Raw genomic sequence first — 18,447 nt, 5'->3', positions numbered from 1 at the left:
AAGAGTCTAAGTGGAGCCAAAGCCAGAGCTGAGTTTCCACCTGCCCCAGGCCAGAATGGCTCACGCAGTGGCCGGTGCGGTCAATGCTGCTGACTGCTTTGGAGCTGGAGCAGTGCAGAGCAGCAAAAGGCAAGTGGCACAGGAATGGGGACAGGTGGCAGGGGTAAGGGACAGGTGTTGGGGGGCAGGCATAAGAGGAGGCAAGCAGCCAGGGAGGAAGGTACCAAAGGGAAAACAGAAGGCAGAGGTCAGGCATAGGCAGGGGCAAGGCAAGGGGACAAGGGATGGGGGGCAAGCAGAGAGAGCAAGGGGAGGGGGTCTGGCCCCCTTGGCCCCCACCACTGTCTTCTCTGCCACTGCAGTGGGGGACAAATTTAAGAAAACCTTCCATTAATTAGATTCTGTACATGGAAAATTATGGGGAGGTTGTCTTAAATTCTAAGTCATTTTGGATTTGGGTGAATAAGGCGCAGGGTCCAATCCTTGAGGTAACCCCACTTTTGGATGCCCACCATGAGAAACCTTAGGGTTGACATTCAAAATACTAGGCAGGGCCATAAGTTAATTAATCATATTAAACAGACTTGTAATTTTAACATTTGCATGTTCCCTTTGTTTGTCTGACCTCTCTATTTAGTATCTACGTTCTTGGGGCTGAGGTGTGTACTCTGCTAAGTCTGTACCCAGCATGATGGTGCAGTGATCCTAACAGTGACAAACACCGCACAGATCATACCCAGACCCCTGTCTGTTCTGCACTACTGGACCCAGGACCCAGGAAAGGAAATCCTTGTTAATGCTAAGTGCTTTCTGCTTTCCAGATTCCATTTTGAGATTCAAGATATTTAAGAGAGGATTTGAAATATGAACCTTGTGTCTGTCACCCATCAGGATGAAACAAAAAAAGATGCTGAAGCTGTCATGGTTGCTATGGGAATGGAGATACAGGTGCTGGGGCATTTGTGAATGTGGATGTTGGAATCAGCTTGCTGAGTGGTTCCTGCAAACAACAGAAGAGAGGCAATTCAGCAGATGGCCAGGACCTCTGGCTGACTAAGACCATTGACTCTAATTCATAAGACAGTGTAATGCACTGATTAATCAAAGGGTGCCTCCACCTCTACTTCTCATATGCCCACCTGGGCCTTGCAATGCAAATTACCTGCATTTTAGATGTTCTGCTTATTTTCTGCCCAGGAGGGACCAACAACAATATAACTATAAAGAATTATTAATCACTGCATTGCCACAGGCCTCATCCTCTACCTCCTTCTTGCAGGCTACTGTAGGATTATAGGAAAGTAGGACTGAAAGAGACCTCACAAGATTATCTAGTTCAGCCCCCTGCTCAAGGCAGGATCATCCCTGACTAAACCATCTCAGCCAAGTGTCTGTCTAACCTGCTCTTGAAAACTTCCAAGGATGGAGATTCCAGTTTCTCTAGGAAGCCTGCTCAAATGCTTGACCACTCTCATAGTTAGACAGCTCCTCCTAATTTCCAACCTAAATTCACCCTGCTGGAGCTTGAGACCAATGCTCCTAGTCCTGCCTCTGGTCACAAAGTAAAGCTCATCTCCATTCTCTCTATGTCTGCAAGTAGTTGAAGACTGTTATCCAATCTCCCCTCAGTCTTCTCCCATCTAGGCTAAATAATCCTAGTTCTATCAGCCTTTCCTCAAAAGTCTTGCCTCCAAGACCCCCTAATCATTTTTGCAGCTCTGCACTGGACTTGTTCCAAATTGTCCACTTCCTTATTGAAGTGTGGGGCCTAAAACTTGACATAGTACTCCAAGTGAGGCTTCATCAGTGCTGAACAGAGCAGAAAAATCACTTCCCTTGATTTGCAAGTGACACTCCTATTAATACAAGCCAATATGCTGTTGGCTTCTTTTTGCAACAAGAGCACACTGTTGGCTCATATTCTGTTGGCTTATGATCTACTGTAACCCTATATCATACTGCAGTGGGACTCACTGAGAGGAGTAAATCCTCTTCCTGGTAATATCTGCGGGACAGGACCCTAAAAACTAAATCCTATTTCATTTTATGTGCATATGTGGCCTGTATACAGTGGCATAATTGTAGTTTCTGGCACTTACACACAGTTTTGGATTCTACTTCACCCTGGGCGTGCCTAAACAAGATGCTTACTGCACAGTAGCATGCCGGCCAAAAACAGTGCTGATACACTACTGTGTAGCATTATTAGGCTACTGAGCACTAAGCATCACAAAAAAAGTGCACTAGTGCTACTGCACAGTGGCGTGAGGTACTCGTGCTACTGTGCATTTAGTTAGTACTTCATTTATCAAGTACTAAATTAAATTCACAGTAACTACTTTCCATTAATGAAAGTGTAGACGTGCTCCTAGTGGCAGAACAGAACTACCCTGTGTGTGTGCCAGCTGGAAGGAAGACCTACTTTCCCCATTTCATAGCCCAACAGAACACTAGCAGAGGGTGTGTCTACACAAGACAGTTTCCTGTGCAGTAGGCTGGTCTACTGCAGGTGAGCTGTGCAGATCTGGCTGCTCCCGGGGGCTAGTGAGGGCTGAACTCTCCACACAGCTCGGAGCTGGCTGAGACCTGCCCCAGAACAGGACAGTTTCCAGCCAGCCTGGGGCTGCACAGGGAAACCCTGCTGGGCACAGGGTTTATCCCCATGTGCATGGGGCGGGAGAGAACTACAGCATCTCCCAGCCCTGTGTACATAAAAACCACTCCCCATGTGTATGGGGCCAGGAGACAGCTGCCACTGCAGCCTGCAGGGCTCTCCTGACCCCATGTGCATGGAGACTGGCTCCATGCTCCTTGCCAACCCCCAGGTGAGCTTGGAGCTCCCCTAGGCTGTGGCAGAGGGTCAGAACAGGGCAGGAGCATCCCTCTTCCAGGCTGCTCCCATTAGGGGCAAATCTGCTCCCAAGAGGGGCACGTGTAACATGCTTCTTGGTAGGCTTACTGCTCAGTATTTTTACTGTGCAGTAAGCCTACTTTGAATTAATACCACATGTAGATGCACCACAGGGAGCAGGAAATTTAGGTTCTAAACCCACTCACCACCTCTGGGTTTTAAACCTGCATCTCCTGTTTCCTAACAAAGCACTCTAACTACCATGCCACTGCAACTTGCTTTTAATAGTCATTAGATAAAATGGAAGAACAACACTGGGAAAGTCTCAGCCCCAACACAGGCAGAGCAGCAGCCATCTCACTGAGCTGCAGAACTTCTGGCTCCTACCTCTCTCCCTCTCTTGGCTGCCCAGGGGGCCTGCTTCAGGACAACATTCTGGATAATGCCTGGCCCTGTGACCTGGTGGTTAAAGCACTTTGCTGAGAAACAGAAGATCAAGGTTCAAAGCTCCTCTAGCTGAGGGGGACCTAGAATCTGCTTCCTGGGCAAAGGGCCCTAGCCACTAGGCTACTGGGAGAAACCTCCTGCTCTGTCTTTCTGTGACTAAGATTGTACATCTTATCCAGCCTTACGTATGTACTTGGGCAATCCCAGTTCACTGTGTAACTGCCCAGCCAGAGTACAGCCCTAGTGAGCATGCTCAGTGGGCATATGCATGTTATACACTCAGATCCAAATTTCAAACTGTGCATAAATATAAAAAATTGTAAGTCTTTGGGCATGTACATGCCATTCAGGTACAAGAAGGGAAACTGAATATAGCCCTGTATTAGGATGAAAGAAAGCACCCTCCAGGTTGATGAGAAGATTAACAATAAGCCTCTGAATTTTTATGAGTTAAAACTCATAGTTGGAGAGGAAAAGGGGGAAAATAGACACAGGATCTTATAACTGTCAAAATAAGTCTGATAATTTACACTACTGGAGAGGCAGGGAACAAATGTAAGCTAATAGCCCCTCTTGGGATATTAGCTGCAACAACAGAACACGGCTTGCTCCAGGAATTAAAATGAATTCATTCATATTCAATAAGATGTTATTCTCTTGGAAACAGTGGGTCAGCATGCACCCACATAAATTAATGGAGTTGCACTAGCAGGAAACAACCAGATAGATATGAGAGGAGAATCAGGCCTGCTGCCTAACCCCAGTCTAGCCCCTGTGGCAACACAACTCCTCTCTGTGAGTCAAGGCTTCTCCACTCCTGTATCTAGAGATGAATTCCTCTCTGTGGCCAAAGAACATTATTAAGAATTATTTTAACAATCCAATCAATAAATGTATTCTTTCTTAGCAACAAATATTTTTTTAAAATCATCTTTTTTGAAGAATGAGGGGTAGGAATCAGTTTTTAAAAAAAGTCTAATGTTCACAAGTGTTTCCCAAGAAGAGTGGAAGCCAATTCAAGAGGTAAATATCATTAAACAAATAATCTGTTTAGCCTTCTCTAATTATATCGGTTAAACCAGGGGGTTTCAACCTTTTTTAACAAGTGTACCCCTTTAGTCTCAAAGTTTCAGCTAATGTACCACTTTATATTTTTTTCTTGTTTTTGAAGGGGGGCACAGATCGAGGCCCCTCCCCCACTGCCTCCTCCAAGGCGCATGGTGCATGCGCCGGTACAGAGCTGATGCTGGGGCTCCAGAATCCAGCACAGCTGGCTGGAGCCTCCTGGCTGCAGCCGGTCCTGGCTCTGGGGAGCTCCTGCCAGCCAGGAGCCCTGGCTGCTCCCAACAGGCAGCTGGAATGCTGCAAGTCCTGCTGGGAGCAGCCTGAGTTCCAGCAGCTATCCAGAGCCGGGGTAGCTGCTGACAGCCACAGAGCCCAGGCTGGGGGGCAGGGGCAGTAGGGCTGGGGGGCAGAGGCTTTGGCTGGGGGGGGCACATGGCAGCAGGGCTGGGGGGCAAGGGGCTTTGGGTGGGGGCAAGGGGCACAAGCAGGACATCCTGCCATGTACCCCTGCACTCATTTTGTTTTTCTGGCATGCTGGCACTCTGGCACCTTCCAAGGTAGGCATTGTGGTGTATTTTGGCACTCCGGCCAAAAAATGTTGCCTACCCCTGGTCTATGGGTACTAGTTCCCCCCCTCACTCCACCCACTCCTCTCCTCCTTGCTCCTCTCTCCTGCTTACCCCGCCATCTTCTGGTTTCAGTTGTTAGAAATGGAGTGTTGTTAGAAATGCACAGTTTGCATCTCGTACCTGATAAGAAAAAAACACTGCCAAGGACTTTTTTTCTTGGCCAGCCTTGCCACAGTTCTTCTTATACTAAATCACACTCTCCCCCAGCCTCTCCCTAGCTTCTCTCATGCAGATTACAGAAGCTGGAATTCAACTGACTGTGTCCTTGAAGGGGGGGGATTTAAACTCTTGGTGACCTAAAGAACTTTCTGAGCATGCGCAATTAGCTGATGCATATTTACTTCTCTGCCCTGCATACTTAAGTAGTTAATTATAATGTACATGCGATGGATGTAGTGATGTAACCACACATATGTTTGTATGAAACGGAAATGAGCTGTAAGAGTTCCTGTTTCTGCACACGTGCCCAGGAAGAAGAAGATAAATACAGGCTGCAAAAATTCCTCAAGGGTTCGGAGTAATCTGAGTCTTTGACTCTGCTCTGACCCTATTTGCAAATATACCTTTTGTGCTGCTAATAAGTGTGTGTCTGTGATTTTGGTGGCCTCCAAAGAAACGAACCGCTTTTTGCATCACAGTTGGGACACTACAGGGCTTCACTTCCCCCTACTCCCTTCACTGCAGGACTGTGTCCAACCCTGCACTAAACAATAATTAGTAAACTAACTGGTTATCACTGGGCTTATTAGTTAAATGATTAATCATTTAACTTTTCATATCCTTAAAGCCAATACAAGGACATCACTGGGGAGCTGGAGTCACTATTTGGGTTGAAAGAATATTGTTAAGAGGTGCACTTTGTATGATGTGTGGGCCTATGAGATGCCCCTGCTAATGTATTCAAATTGTTTTTCTAATATTAAAAATCTTGGGTTAGACACAGTAAACAAAAGATAGGAATTTTTTTTTTTTTTAAAAACCCTCCTACCATCTGGCAAGTCACACATTCAGCTTAGTTCAAGCATCTTTTCTTTGTAAACATAAAACTGCTGAGCTACTGGGTTCTAGAAAATTGTCTTATGCCAGAGGGGAGGATGTCCCACACTCAGCATCATCTTAAATTCCCTTTTTATTCCCGTATTATCATCACTACTCCAGATTCTCCCTCAAACCGAAAAGGCCCTTTACATGACCTGGGAGAGCAACTAAAGCAATTTTTTTCAACAACCCAAGAAACCTCACCTTGAACGATTTTGTCAGCAAGACTCAGAGTGAACTGCAGAAGATCTCACTGAACACAGGAACTATTCCAGAGGTCACACAATCATAGAAAGTTAGGGTTGGAAGGGACCTCAGGAGGTCATGTAGTCCAACCCCCGGTCAAAGCAGGACTAGCCCCGACTAGATCATCCCAGCCAAAGCTTTGGTTAGCTGGGTTTTGAAAACCCCCAAGGATGGAGCTTCCACCACCCCCCTGGGTAATCTATTCCAGTGTTTTACCACTCTCCTAGTGATAAAATTCTTCCTAATATCTACCCTAAACTTCCCTTGCTGAAACTTGAGACACTTGCTCCTTGTTCTGTCATCTGCCACCACTAAGAACAGCCTAGCTCAGGGGCAGTCAATTATTTTGGGCTGAGGGCTGCTTACTGAGTTTTGGCAAGCCATTGAGAGCCACATGACAGGCAGCCAGGGGCAGATAAATATTAATTTTCTAAACTTTTAGGGCCCCGTGGGCCGGGTAGAATGGCCTAGTAAGCTGTATCCTGCCCACGGGCCACATTTTGCCCACCCCTGACCTAGTTCCATCCTTTTTCAAAACCCACATCAGGTAGTTGAAGAATGCTATTAAGTCTCCGCTTAGTCTCCTCTTCTCTAAACTAAGTAAGTCTAATTCCCCCAGTCTTTCCTCATAAGTCATGTCCCCCAGGCCCTTCACCACTTTCATTGCCCTCCATTGGACTGTCTCCAATTTGTCCAAATCCTTTTTGTAGTGGGGGGGGCCAAGATTAAACACAGTACTCCAGGTGTGGCCTCACCAGTCCTGAATAGAGGGGAAGAATCACTTCCCTTGACTTCCTAGCAACACACCTACTAAAGCCGCCCAGTATGCCATTTGCCTTCTTGGCAACTAGGGCACACTACTGTCTCATACACAGCCTGTGCTGGGATGCAGGGGGACTCTCATTTAACTTGAACCAGGAAGGGGTCTGGGACAGAAATTTCATAAACCAGTTTGACCTAAATCAGTTAAGTATGATACTACATTCAACTAGGTTTATCTTAAACCGGTTTCAGCCATTTTGAAACTGGTTTATGTGTACTGAGCTTCTGTTCTGTTACAGGTTTAAACCCGTTTCTGAAGACTTAAACCAATGTATGTGTAACTTCTGTCCCTAGCCCTAAAGGAACATCCACACAGCAGCAGTAGAGTGCTCAGTCAAACAGCCAAAGAGCAAGTCCCACTCACATGTCCTAAGTCCATGCACATCAGCTCTGGAAATGAGCTACTGAGGATAAAATAGTACAGAGATGGGCACCAGTATACATACTAAGCCGGACAGACAAGACAGTAGCAGGAACTGTTCTGAATGGCTGCCGAAGGCAGACAACTTTGCAGGAGAAGGCAATAGCTTCTCCCAGTAGCTTCTCCAATGAAGAAAAGCAGATAGGGGTTGGAAGGAAACATAAGAGGGCTGTTGGAATGAACATGGCAGGGGGGAAGAATAAGGCAGACTGTTGGAGACAAACTGTTGGGGAAGAAAAAAAGGAATGAGTGAACTAAAAGAAGACAGAAGATTGTAGGTATAAGAAGAAAGAATGGGAAAAGGTTAGAGGGCAAACTGGTGTAGTACTTCAAAATGTACAATTCTCCTGTTGAAAAACTACTGGGGCCAGGCTCCCTCCCTCCAACGTGGAAGAAAATCTCTCCATCTGTACAGAATCAGGCATCTCCACTGGTGTCACACAAATGTTCAGGTTTCCTACTTTCCTTGTTAGCAACTTCAATATTGCTTCAGTATTTTGCAGTTCTACTATAGGGTAAAGAAAAAGAAGAGGGGGGCTGGGAGTAGGATGAGGAAGCCTAAAAGTTTTGTATAAAAAAAATATTCCCAAAGCAAATAAAAAATTCAACTTTGGACCCAATCGTGTTGCCATTGGGATGGCATTTTATCTCAAAACTTTAGGCAGAAAGTAAAGAGAGAACTTCAGTAAGGGCAAGTAGAAAACTGATTCCAAAATACAAGCTGCTAAGGAAAATGAACCTTTGCAGCAAGTTGTTAAAGGTTGTGGTTTCACTTTACATAATATTTTTCAGGGGTACTTTCACTATAGATTTGCATAGGTACTGGTTGATATGATCAAGAAAATTAGGAAAATGTAAATTCAAATCTTGACATCAACTTGCTGTTACCTATATATTAACAAGTAACATGAGGCAAGATAATAAGGGAGGTTCTGAGACTACTGTAGAATAGAACACATTATACCTTTGATCTGATTCTGCTCTCATACACATGGCTGTAGATCAGGCATAACTGCTGACCTCAGTGAAGTTATACAAGAATATAACTGATATGTAATACGAAACTGGATCTGTGTGTAATATATTCCTCATGACCCCCTGCTCTCTCTCTCTTCCATATGGCGTCAGATATCAACTTCCAAATCTATGAGCCACTATTTGGTATTATTACTCAGTGTGCAAATTCCATCTATCCCATCTGGGCATCTGTAAAGATTGCAGCTTTTGATTAAGTGCTGTGCTGTTTGTTGGACACCACATTCACACAGGGGGTTGTCCAATAGGCATGTGCGAAGAGGGCAATATTCAATTTGGATTCGACCCAGTTTGGGGGACAGTGATTCAATTCATTGATTCGGATCACTGTCCCAGTTGGATTCAGCCAAATCTGCAGATAGATACAGGTTAAATGTTCAGCCATAGACACAGCTTAAATTGTTTTTTTCTACATACCTCAAGGTACCAGGCATAGCTCGTAAGTGCTGAGACAGTGGGGCAGATGGAGTGTCCTACAGGACCGTGGCAGGGCCCCCCCGTGTGCTCCACAGCAGACCCGGAAATGGACCAGAAGTGCTTCTGGTCCACTTCCGGTTCACTTCTGGGTCTGCCGCCGAGCACACTGCTGACCACAGGTTTGGTTCAGCATCCCCGGTCTCTTCCAGGAGTTTGTGAGCTTCATGTATAAACAGGTTATGACTTTTAAGCCTTTTAAGCCTCCATCTATTTGGTTATCTATTGATGGAGCAGGTCATTTTAGTCATCTCTTGCCTCTACTGCCAGTAATGATGTTAGGGTTTGTTTTCCTATATCACTTGATCTAATGCCTGAGAGTTCAGGGAGTACATCTGTCTGTAAGTTGTGCATCTTGTTATGAGTCTCAGCGCACTGTTAAGTACAGCTTTGAGCTTTTTAGTGTAACAACTTCTGGACCATACAGGAGCACAATATTCTGCTGGGGCATACACCATTGCAAGTGAGGTGGTTCAGAACATTTCAATGTTGGCACCCTATGTTGGGCTGCCAAAACATCTGAAGGCAGCTACCCATGCAGAGACTTTACTGGTGACCTTCTGAATGTGATATTTATAGGTGAGGGAACAGTCTAATGTGATTCCTAGCAAGGGTGGGGTATGTTCATTGGGAAGGATGTAGTTGCCTACTGTCATGCTCAGTGTGCTCTTAGTTCAGTGATTGTCCAGATGCAAGAGTGATGATACTGATATACTGATGCTGAACTTTAACTGTCATTTGTGGAGATACTCAGCTCAATGGTCCAGGAAACCTTTTTCCATCTTCTGTTCACACATCATACCTCCTACATGTTTATTGTGTCAGCACATAATCTGTCCATTCTTTATTATTCACCTAGTCAGTCACTCTCCCTTAAGCTTCATATAATCCAATCTTTTTATATAGAGAGTGGTATGTCAATGCACATACTGGAAGCTGGCATCTTCTGTCTACCATCTCTGCATAAGGCACGTACAAAGCAACATGGTGTTGACTGGATGCAGAAACATGGTGGCCAAGAGAAAAATATCAGATTAACACAGCTGTATTCAAACAGCATCAGCTTTGGTCACAATCAGTGGGTCAGCCTCTGGACTACTGCAGTTTTGGGGGTTTTTTCTACAAATTAATTGATCACCATCTTGAACTAGACTTCATGTTCATTTATTCTAATCTGGACACTACAAATATTTGTGCCCTTTAAACAAACATTTGTGCAATGTCCAGAGTTGCTTGTACAATTATGATGGCTAATTTGAATTAGCAACCAATTAGTTTACTTGTATAGGTATCTCCAGCATAGCCCAAGTTAACTATAAGAACATAAGAAGTGCTATACTGAGTCAGACCAATGGTCCATCTAGTCCAGTATCCTGTCTCTGACAGTGGAAAAAAGAAGTGAATGCTTTAAAGATGAACTGGTAAGCCAAAAGTGAAAGACATCATGGAGACTAATGACTAAAGAAGTAGTCACCAACCAGATCTCAGAGCCTCTTGCAGCTGATTCAAGGCTGGGGTGGGCGGCTGAGTGCATGCACATGTGAGCCCCAGCGGGCGGGTGTGCATGGGGCGGGGGCTAGATCGAGGTGCCCATGCCACAGACCCAGGAGCAGGGGTAAATTTAAGGAGACCCCAGCCAGGTGGGACTTACATGATGGGGAAGCGTGCCCCCAAATAACTTTTTCTTCCTCTGCCTCAATCTGCCTCCCCCCTTCCCGCCCCACAGATTAACCTGGTGGGTTGGGGGTGGGAGAAGTGTAGCAGCAATGCACAGTAGATCTTGGTTTGCTTTTAAATGCCAAAGGCGATCTACTTAAAAGGCTGGAAACCGCTGGACTAAAGCGTAGGACTGGGGGCCAGTAGTTATGGGTTCTCTTCTATGATCCATCACTTGTTTGTTTTCATTTACTTTGACTAAGTAATGTAATCAATGTTTCTCAGTTTCCCCAGATCAAAAAGATGTTGTTAGACTATCTCATTATCTGGAGCTAAGCCCTTACTCTTCAACAGATCACCTCTAGATCATTAGATGTCATAGAACAGTTATTCTCAATCTTTTGCACCCCTCAGAAAATGCCAGCTCTTAGTTTTCACTCATTTTTGGACGATGGAAAATTAAAGGGGAAATTTTTCTGTTTCAAAGAACTCAGAAAGACTACAGTTACAGATTTCTAGTTGAAATCCCCAGGTTTATCTTGTGAATCAGGTTTGTAAACCCAACAGTGCATGACATCCTACAGTACCTTTGAAAGGTTCTCAAGGCACCCCCAGGGTACCACAGTACCCTGGTTGACAATCACTGTCACAGCAATTCAAAGCATTATTATATTCCATGAATAACTCCTTTGAAATTATTTTACATTGTTATACATGTCACCTGGGTCACCTTTTAATAGTAATATAAAGAAAAGCAAATTAAATAAAATAAACCAATCCCCATAGTAGGCAACTTTTGTTTGCATCACATTATCCATCTCTATCCTTTCTTTAGTGCCAAGTGATAGACATATTAACTATAATGATGATGAATGCTGTGGAACAAAAAAAACTTACTCAGGTAGTTGAATGGTGAAATAGCCATTTGAAGTGGTGCACATAAAAACCAAAGGATTAGCTCAGTGCCCACAGTTACTGACAACATGACCAACATCCTATGCCTTATTAGCCAAGCAATAATATACCATTTTATGACAGATACTTCCAAATCTTGGTTTTCCCTTTTAGAGGATTAGCATATGCATTAGGCTGAGACTTCAAATGGCCTGACTTTCAAAGTCTGTTGAGCCAAAATGCTTGTGCAAAGATGAAAATGCAAATATAACTGTGCCTGTGCTGAATTGTACCATTACTTCATGTACAAATTGAGCAACTTCAAGTCTGAACTACCAGTTTGATAAGTAACTACCTACCTACCTGTACATGCTTCCTTTCAGTTCACTTGCAACACTAGTGTAGTTGCACAAACGTGTTAGGTACCCCTCACTCCCCCCTGCCACAGCCCTTTCTAGCATGTATAACAGCACATGACTTTGACAATCAGAACTGAAAGGATACCACAGATGGCACAGTCATTCAGAATGCGGAGTGTTCAGTGCTTTTTATCCAATGAGTGAGAAGGATGAGTTGTGGTAAATGTTCGTAATATTTAGGTTGATCAATCTTGGTATGGAGGAAAACTATTTTTACACTGTGCTGAATTTACCAAAACTGACTATTGGATGCATCTATGTCATAAAATGTCAATACAGTTATGCATTTCTATTCTAAAAGCACCATTACCTGCTGATCATCAGGAGTCCATATACCACAGGTGATCTGACTCTCCAGATTTATCTCTGACGACCAGTGTCTCTGTCCACTGACTGAACCAACCAGCACAAATCCATCTCTGTAGGAGATTAGTGCTTGAGTCCCATCATGGCTCCAAGTAAAGTCGCTCACCTTAACGCATAAAGGAACAAAAAAATTAAGACATAATTCATGCAGTAGTTTCACATTATTTTAATTAAGACAGATTTGCATAGTATCAGACAAAGTGACTCCTAGAGAAAGTGCTGTACATTTAAAAGTGTGGTATTGATGCCTATAATGTTCTGTCCTTTTATAACAATTCTGTACTTTCACGGATGCTCTCCAATCCTGAAAGAGCAACAACATTAATCTTTGATATTTTAATCCTACTCTTCTTCTCATGTTCTCAAAGTGTTCTGGCAAAAGTTAGGTTACTCCTGCAAGTATTTGTATCCATTTTATATCTGGAGAAGTTTAACATGGGTTTAATGCAAGGCATCATAAAACTTGCTAAGAATGCATTTTGTATAACATGTGACTAGAAATCAAAAAGGTCCTGAGAGTACAGCAACAGGGTTAAGGAATATTACAGCCCTGCCTGTGAAATTCATCTATACCCTAAGAAACAGCAATGAGAAGTGGATTCACTGAGAAGACACAACTCAAGAATTTTCTTTATTGTGGTCCTTCCTGGGTGAAAATGGTTGGGGGCAATTCAAGCCTCAAATAAGACCTTAAAATAAGTTATAAAAAGGATGTGAGCAAGTGCAGTGGCTTGTCCTGGTTCTCTGTCTAGTGATACATATGTTAAGACCCAAGATAAGCCAGACAGAGCAAGAGCCTCTGTGACATTACAATTCAGTAAGTGTTTTTTGTTGTTTGTTTTTTTAAAGTATACACCTCAAATTTTCATCCTCTTCACATTGGACCTCTTAAGACTTGCTCATTCTTGATGGAAGAGAACATCTGCATACTAACCTGTGCCCCCCGGTCATTTACAAGTTCCACAGACCATCTGCCTTCATACTGAATCCAAACAAATATTCCTCCATCTGCATCACAGGTTGCCAGTTTCTGGAATGGCTCATTCCATCTCACCAACACAACCTAAAGAAATTGCAAAGAAATGCAACATCAACAAAACTGTACACAGTGCTAACGAGCACTTTGCAAGAGTCAATTAACTAATACTGCAAAATAAACAATGTCACATTTAAATTCTAAATAAGTTCTCTAAAACAGTAATTTTCAGCACAACATCAGGCAGCACTCAAACACAGCTGGAGTCATTTTATTTTGACTGTCAAACAACTCAAAAATTCCCCTGTTAAGGCCTTTTTGCAAAGCATCAGATTTCTCTGAAACAAGCAAAAAAAATGCTGCACATGGCAGCCATTCTTCACCTTTTTAGAATTAGATCATCCCTTGTTAGACTCAAGGCACTCCTCAAAAATGCCAACTCTTAACTTTTACTCATTTTCAAACTATGTAAAAATAGTAGAGTAATTCTTCTGTTGCAAAGAACTCAGAAAGACCACAAGTCAAATTGTTCTGACAGTATGGATTACTACTTGAAATCTCAGGGTTTATCTTGTGTCATGTGTAGAAGTTTGCACAGCTAGCAGTGCTAATAATTGTGTGGCATCCTGTGGCACCCTTAAAAGGATCTTACAGCATCGTGGTTGAGAATCATTGCTATGTGGCAGTCCAGAATTCCACTATAGAAAAAGCAAACAAACCTAGAGGTCCTAGTACACCCACAATCCACCCTCTGAAACCACTTCCCCACCATCGCCTCAACCCAATCACACTGGGCTCCTATACGTGTGAGTGGAGCCTGTTCCAACCCACTGGAAATCCAGCATATTAGAGCAGACTTGATTAATCGAGTCTGTTGGAGCAGGCACCCACCCTCCCTCATGTACCCAATCCCTCCACCCCCACACGTGTGTGTGTGTACGCACGCGCACACACAGAGGCACATGGTGCCCCTGCCTTCAGTCACTCTCCCCTGCTCCCACCAGCAGAAAGGAGCAAAATCCCAGACATTTGTTCAGCTTTCAAAAAAACACCTGGATGAAGATGAGAGGACCCAAAAAGAGAAAACCTGGATATTTAGTAACCTTAGATCAGGACCACTTATAATAGGTACCAACTGTCCAGTAAAAACAGTCTAGTGCAGGGGTATGGCCCATGGGCTGGATACAGCCTGCCAGGCTCTTCTATCTGGCCCGCAGGGCCTTGAAAAAGTTTAGAAAATTAATATATATCTGCCCCTGGCTGCCTGTCACGCAGTCCTCAATGGCTTGCCAAAACTCATTAAGTAGCCCTCTGCCCAAAATAATTGCCCATCCTGGTCTAGTGTCTGTAATTAATCAATATGAATTAAACATGGATGCTGCCTTTTTTTTTTTTTGCTACTGAATGCATTAGGAGTCAAGAGTTTATGTGGGTCCTTCCTTTTCACAGAGAGATCTAGATATTTCCCACAGAACTTAACCAAACCAAAATCTATCATGACTTAGCTCTCGTTTATAATTAGCAGGAAGCCAATATGGAGGTCTCAAATACATAGATAAAATGAACCTGGCCATTATAGTGATTCAAACAGAGCTTAGCCTTGGAGTTAAAAAAACCCAAAAAACCTTCTACTAATGACCCCTCACCCTTTTTTTCTAACATAGTATTCTTTCCAAAGTGCCAGAATAATTCACATACTATTATATGTGTGTATGCAGATCCATACGTGTGTGCACCCACAAATACACACCACTTTATAACAGCCTAATACAGGAAAAAATGAAGAAAAACAATATTAAGTCATCAATTATGGCAGCGTGATTTTAAATTATTGTACCAGCACCCAGACCCCAAGTTGATATTTGCTGAAATGTTAGACGACTTTCATAAATTCAAATAATCACTGTACATTAAACACACACATATGTGCGTGCGCACACACACACACACACACACACACACACACACGACATGCATGCACACATATACCAGGACTGTTTCCTGAAATTCATTCCGCTGCTTCTTTAAATGGAATTATACTCATTAAGAGCCTGAGGCTGCATGTACTACTTTTAACAAAATCAGAAGCTAGATATGCAAGATGGGACCTGAATTTGCTGGCTGAATCAAGCTCATATACCAGTTATTAGGCTGTAAGGCTTCAGCAGATGTTATTCAGTGTAACTTGCCTTTCCTAAAGGAACCATCTTTTAGATACTGAATAGCTGACCAGAAATTGTCTCTTGAAAAAACACATCAGGTGCCTGTTGAAAAGGTTGGCTTTATGGGGAGTGGTAAACATCTCCAAAAATCAGACCTACACGGTGATTGGGCTTTTCATAGATAAAACAGAAAAAACTGCCAGGGGAATTTAGGTACAGTAGATAAACTAATTGCTAGAATAAAGTTATAGTTCTTATCTAATCTCATAAATGCCTTACTTAAAGATGCCACTGCATCTTACCACCTCACAGCTATGCTTGCCTCCTTTAAGGATTTAAGAAATATGTATGGGTGGGGGGGTGTTTTGTTTTGTTTTTGTTTTTTAACAGATTATGCTTATTTGTCTAGCTTGGTAATGTGAGTTAAGGGCAAAGTGGCAGTATTTCACTTGAAATATCTTGGGTCTTGCATTACAGGGGATGTGCAAATTGAACAGATTAGGTACAAATCATCTTGTAATTGAATTTCATCGTATATGTAGTTTCTTTACATGTGATGGAAAATCCAAGGGTACATTCAATTAGATATTCTTACAAATAGATTAACTAAGTAAACATATCTTTTACTAGGTTTTTAGGTTTTCCACGCTAAGCTAAGCATTTCCTCCCAGGCCACCGTGATTGTATTTAAATTAGTAACTTTATTCCCAAATCTCAGCCTGGTGTGAGTTTCAATGGCAAATGTCAAAGAATTCCTGATGTTCAGAATCGTAACTCCATTCCTATAATCAGAACTGAAAGCAGGACAATGACTACCCATGCCTTTTGCCAAGTTGCTCAACAAGAAGTTATTTTTGAGACATTTCATAATTCATCTTTATAAAACACAGTACAGATGTTCTCATTTTACAAGGTTATTTGGAAGATGGCTCTCTCATTCAAAGTTAACATCTAACCAAAGGTGCTGATTCCACAGCTACCCAAATATCTCCAGTTTCATTTTATGTGCTTACCATATTTGCAAAAAAGATTTAAAAAAAAAAGGGACAAACACTCTCCAGGGTATTAACATAAGTTTTAAATCAGCTATGGCTGCAAAATGCATGAAAACAAACTGAGGAAGAAATCCAACCTTGCGCAGAGCAGCACCACACGGCCAACACACCCCACTTGCAACAGTGCATAAGCTTTGTCTAAGCTTTTAGTATGGGATAAATTTTATCCCAAATGCACAGATGAAATGGTTTGCTAACAAGCCTCATCACTTGGGATCTAATTTTTACTTTTGCTCCCTTGAACTTTCTTGACTAGGTTGTCTAGTGTCCTCAAGTAGCAATTCATAACTTACTTGCTGCTTAAAAATTAAGTATAATACATTCATTTAGGGTGCGACCCAAAGGGCAACAAAAACCAATGGGAATCTTCTCATGGAGTTTAATGAGTTTTCCCCCCCTATGCAGTTATTAGATGATGCCAAATTGGTTTGCAAAGTGGAGCACTCATTGGTTTCAATAATTTTATCTTTAGCATCAACTATATTTTGTGGGATTAAGTGTAATTAATACTAAAGCTGTAAAAAAAAAAAAAGTCCCAAGAACTGATTGCATTGTTGTTATAATGACATAAACACAACAGAATCAACAGAAAGGAAAGCTTTTGAAAATTAGCTTTTGAAAATCGTGCAGGATTAAGGTCTCTCCGTTCTTATGACGCTTCTGCTGCTTTAATATTACAAGTTTAAAGTCATCAGATTTATGGGAAGGATTAAATGTCACTTTTAATTTGAAAAAAATCAACAGGCATATTAATACAGAGCCCAAGCTGCAGTGAAAAGCTTTCTAATTAGGTTGTGTCCATACAAAGGAAATAATTGTAGAGTTCCTTGCCCGCCTACATCTCAAATTCAATTGGCCAGTGACAACATATGCTTTCCCATTTTTTTTAGTAAACAAAAGGTTGTGTTACTCATTAACACAAAAGGTTGTGCTGTATGTAAAACATTATTTGCTGCTACAAGTTTATATTCCAGTACTACCTCAAAACCCATGGAATATCTTTGGGTTCCATATTCATGAAGCACTCCTAGAATTTCTGAGCAAGAATCATATTCCTTTAAAAGTTAATACGCCAGCTGCCATTTCTCAGGCACCCAATCCAAAGGACTGCCAGGTCTTGATATTTGATCGTAAACCTTGGGATATTTTGTATTTTCATTGATCCCCAGCTCCTGGAATTATACGAACATGTAAGAAACCCAGTCCTCCGTTATACAAAGTAACACAGGTTTATAGTTCTTCACAGTTGTTCAGAAAAGCTTGAAAACATGAACCTTAGATGCTCAAAACCCTGTAGGCAAATAAAAATTCTTACATTTATGATTTTTAAAAATCTCGATTTATACGTCAATCCCATCGTTTTGGGAGGTTGACTCATGGTTTTGGCATACCTAGGGTTGGCAATACTGTAATCTATTTGAAAGATGTATTTTTTAGTTCTGCACAATTATCAGCGCCTATTTCAGCTTACATTTACAGAGCACACACAAGATTTGGTAGGTTAGCTATTTTTATAGTAGTACCCAGAGGCTCTAGCCTTTCTTCTGGATGTAATGAAAACTTAGTGACAGTTTCAGATTTACATGGTTTACAAACTAAGGAAAGGGTGCCAAACATATGGCTCATGGGCTGGATCCAGCCTGCAGAACTGTTTTGAACAGCCCAGAAGTTGGGAGCATGGCCTGTTGCAGAATTCAGGATCGCTGGACCTCAATGGATATAACTATTCATGGCAGGCCCCCAGAGCCACACTACCACACAAATGCAGCCCTGCACCATTGTGCACCTCTGGACCTCTGCCTGACGCCCAGGCCTTCCCAGACTTGGCTCCACTGCAGCTGCCGCTGGTTCTGCATATCTGGCCCATGGTAATTTTGTGGTTTAAGCCACA

The 18,447-nt window shown here is 42.6% G+C and overlaps 1 protein-coding gene across 2 annotated transcripts in view; it reads right to left on the bottom strand.

Annotated features, from left to right (window-relative positions):
* Positions 1 to 18,447, bottom strand: part of TULP4 (TUB like protein 4) — a 291,590-nt gene that overhangs the window by 82,646 nt on the left and 190,497 nt on the right. For both annotated transcript variants that reach the window (XM_090042154.1, XM_090042144.1), the window contains 2 exons: positions 13,298 to 13,426; positions 12,308 to 12,469 (listed from right to left, as the gene is read on the bottom strand). In XM_090042154.1, coding sequence (XP_089898280.1) covers positions 12,308 to 12,469; positions 13,298 to 13,426 — 291 coding nt within the window. The remainder of the gene's footprint in view (positions 1 to 12,307; positions 12,470 to 13,297; positions 13,427 to 18,447) is intronic.

The sequence above is a fragment of the Crocodylus siamensis genome, chromosome 1 (genome assembly GCF_052110815.1).
Source record: "Crocodylus siamensis isolate JL-2025a chromosome 1, ASM5211081v1, whole genome shotgun sequence".
In the NCBI taxonomy this organism is placed as follows: Eukaryota; Metazoa; Chordata; order Crocodylia; family Crocodylidae; genus Crocodylus; species Crocodylus siamensis.
This window is presented reverse-complemented; position numbering and strand designations above follow the sequence as displayed.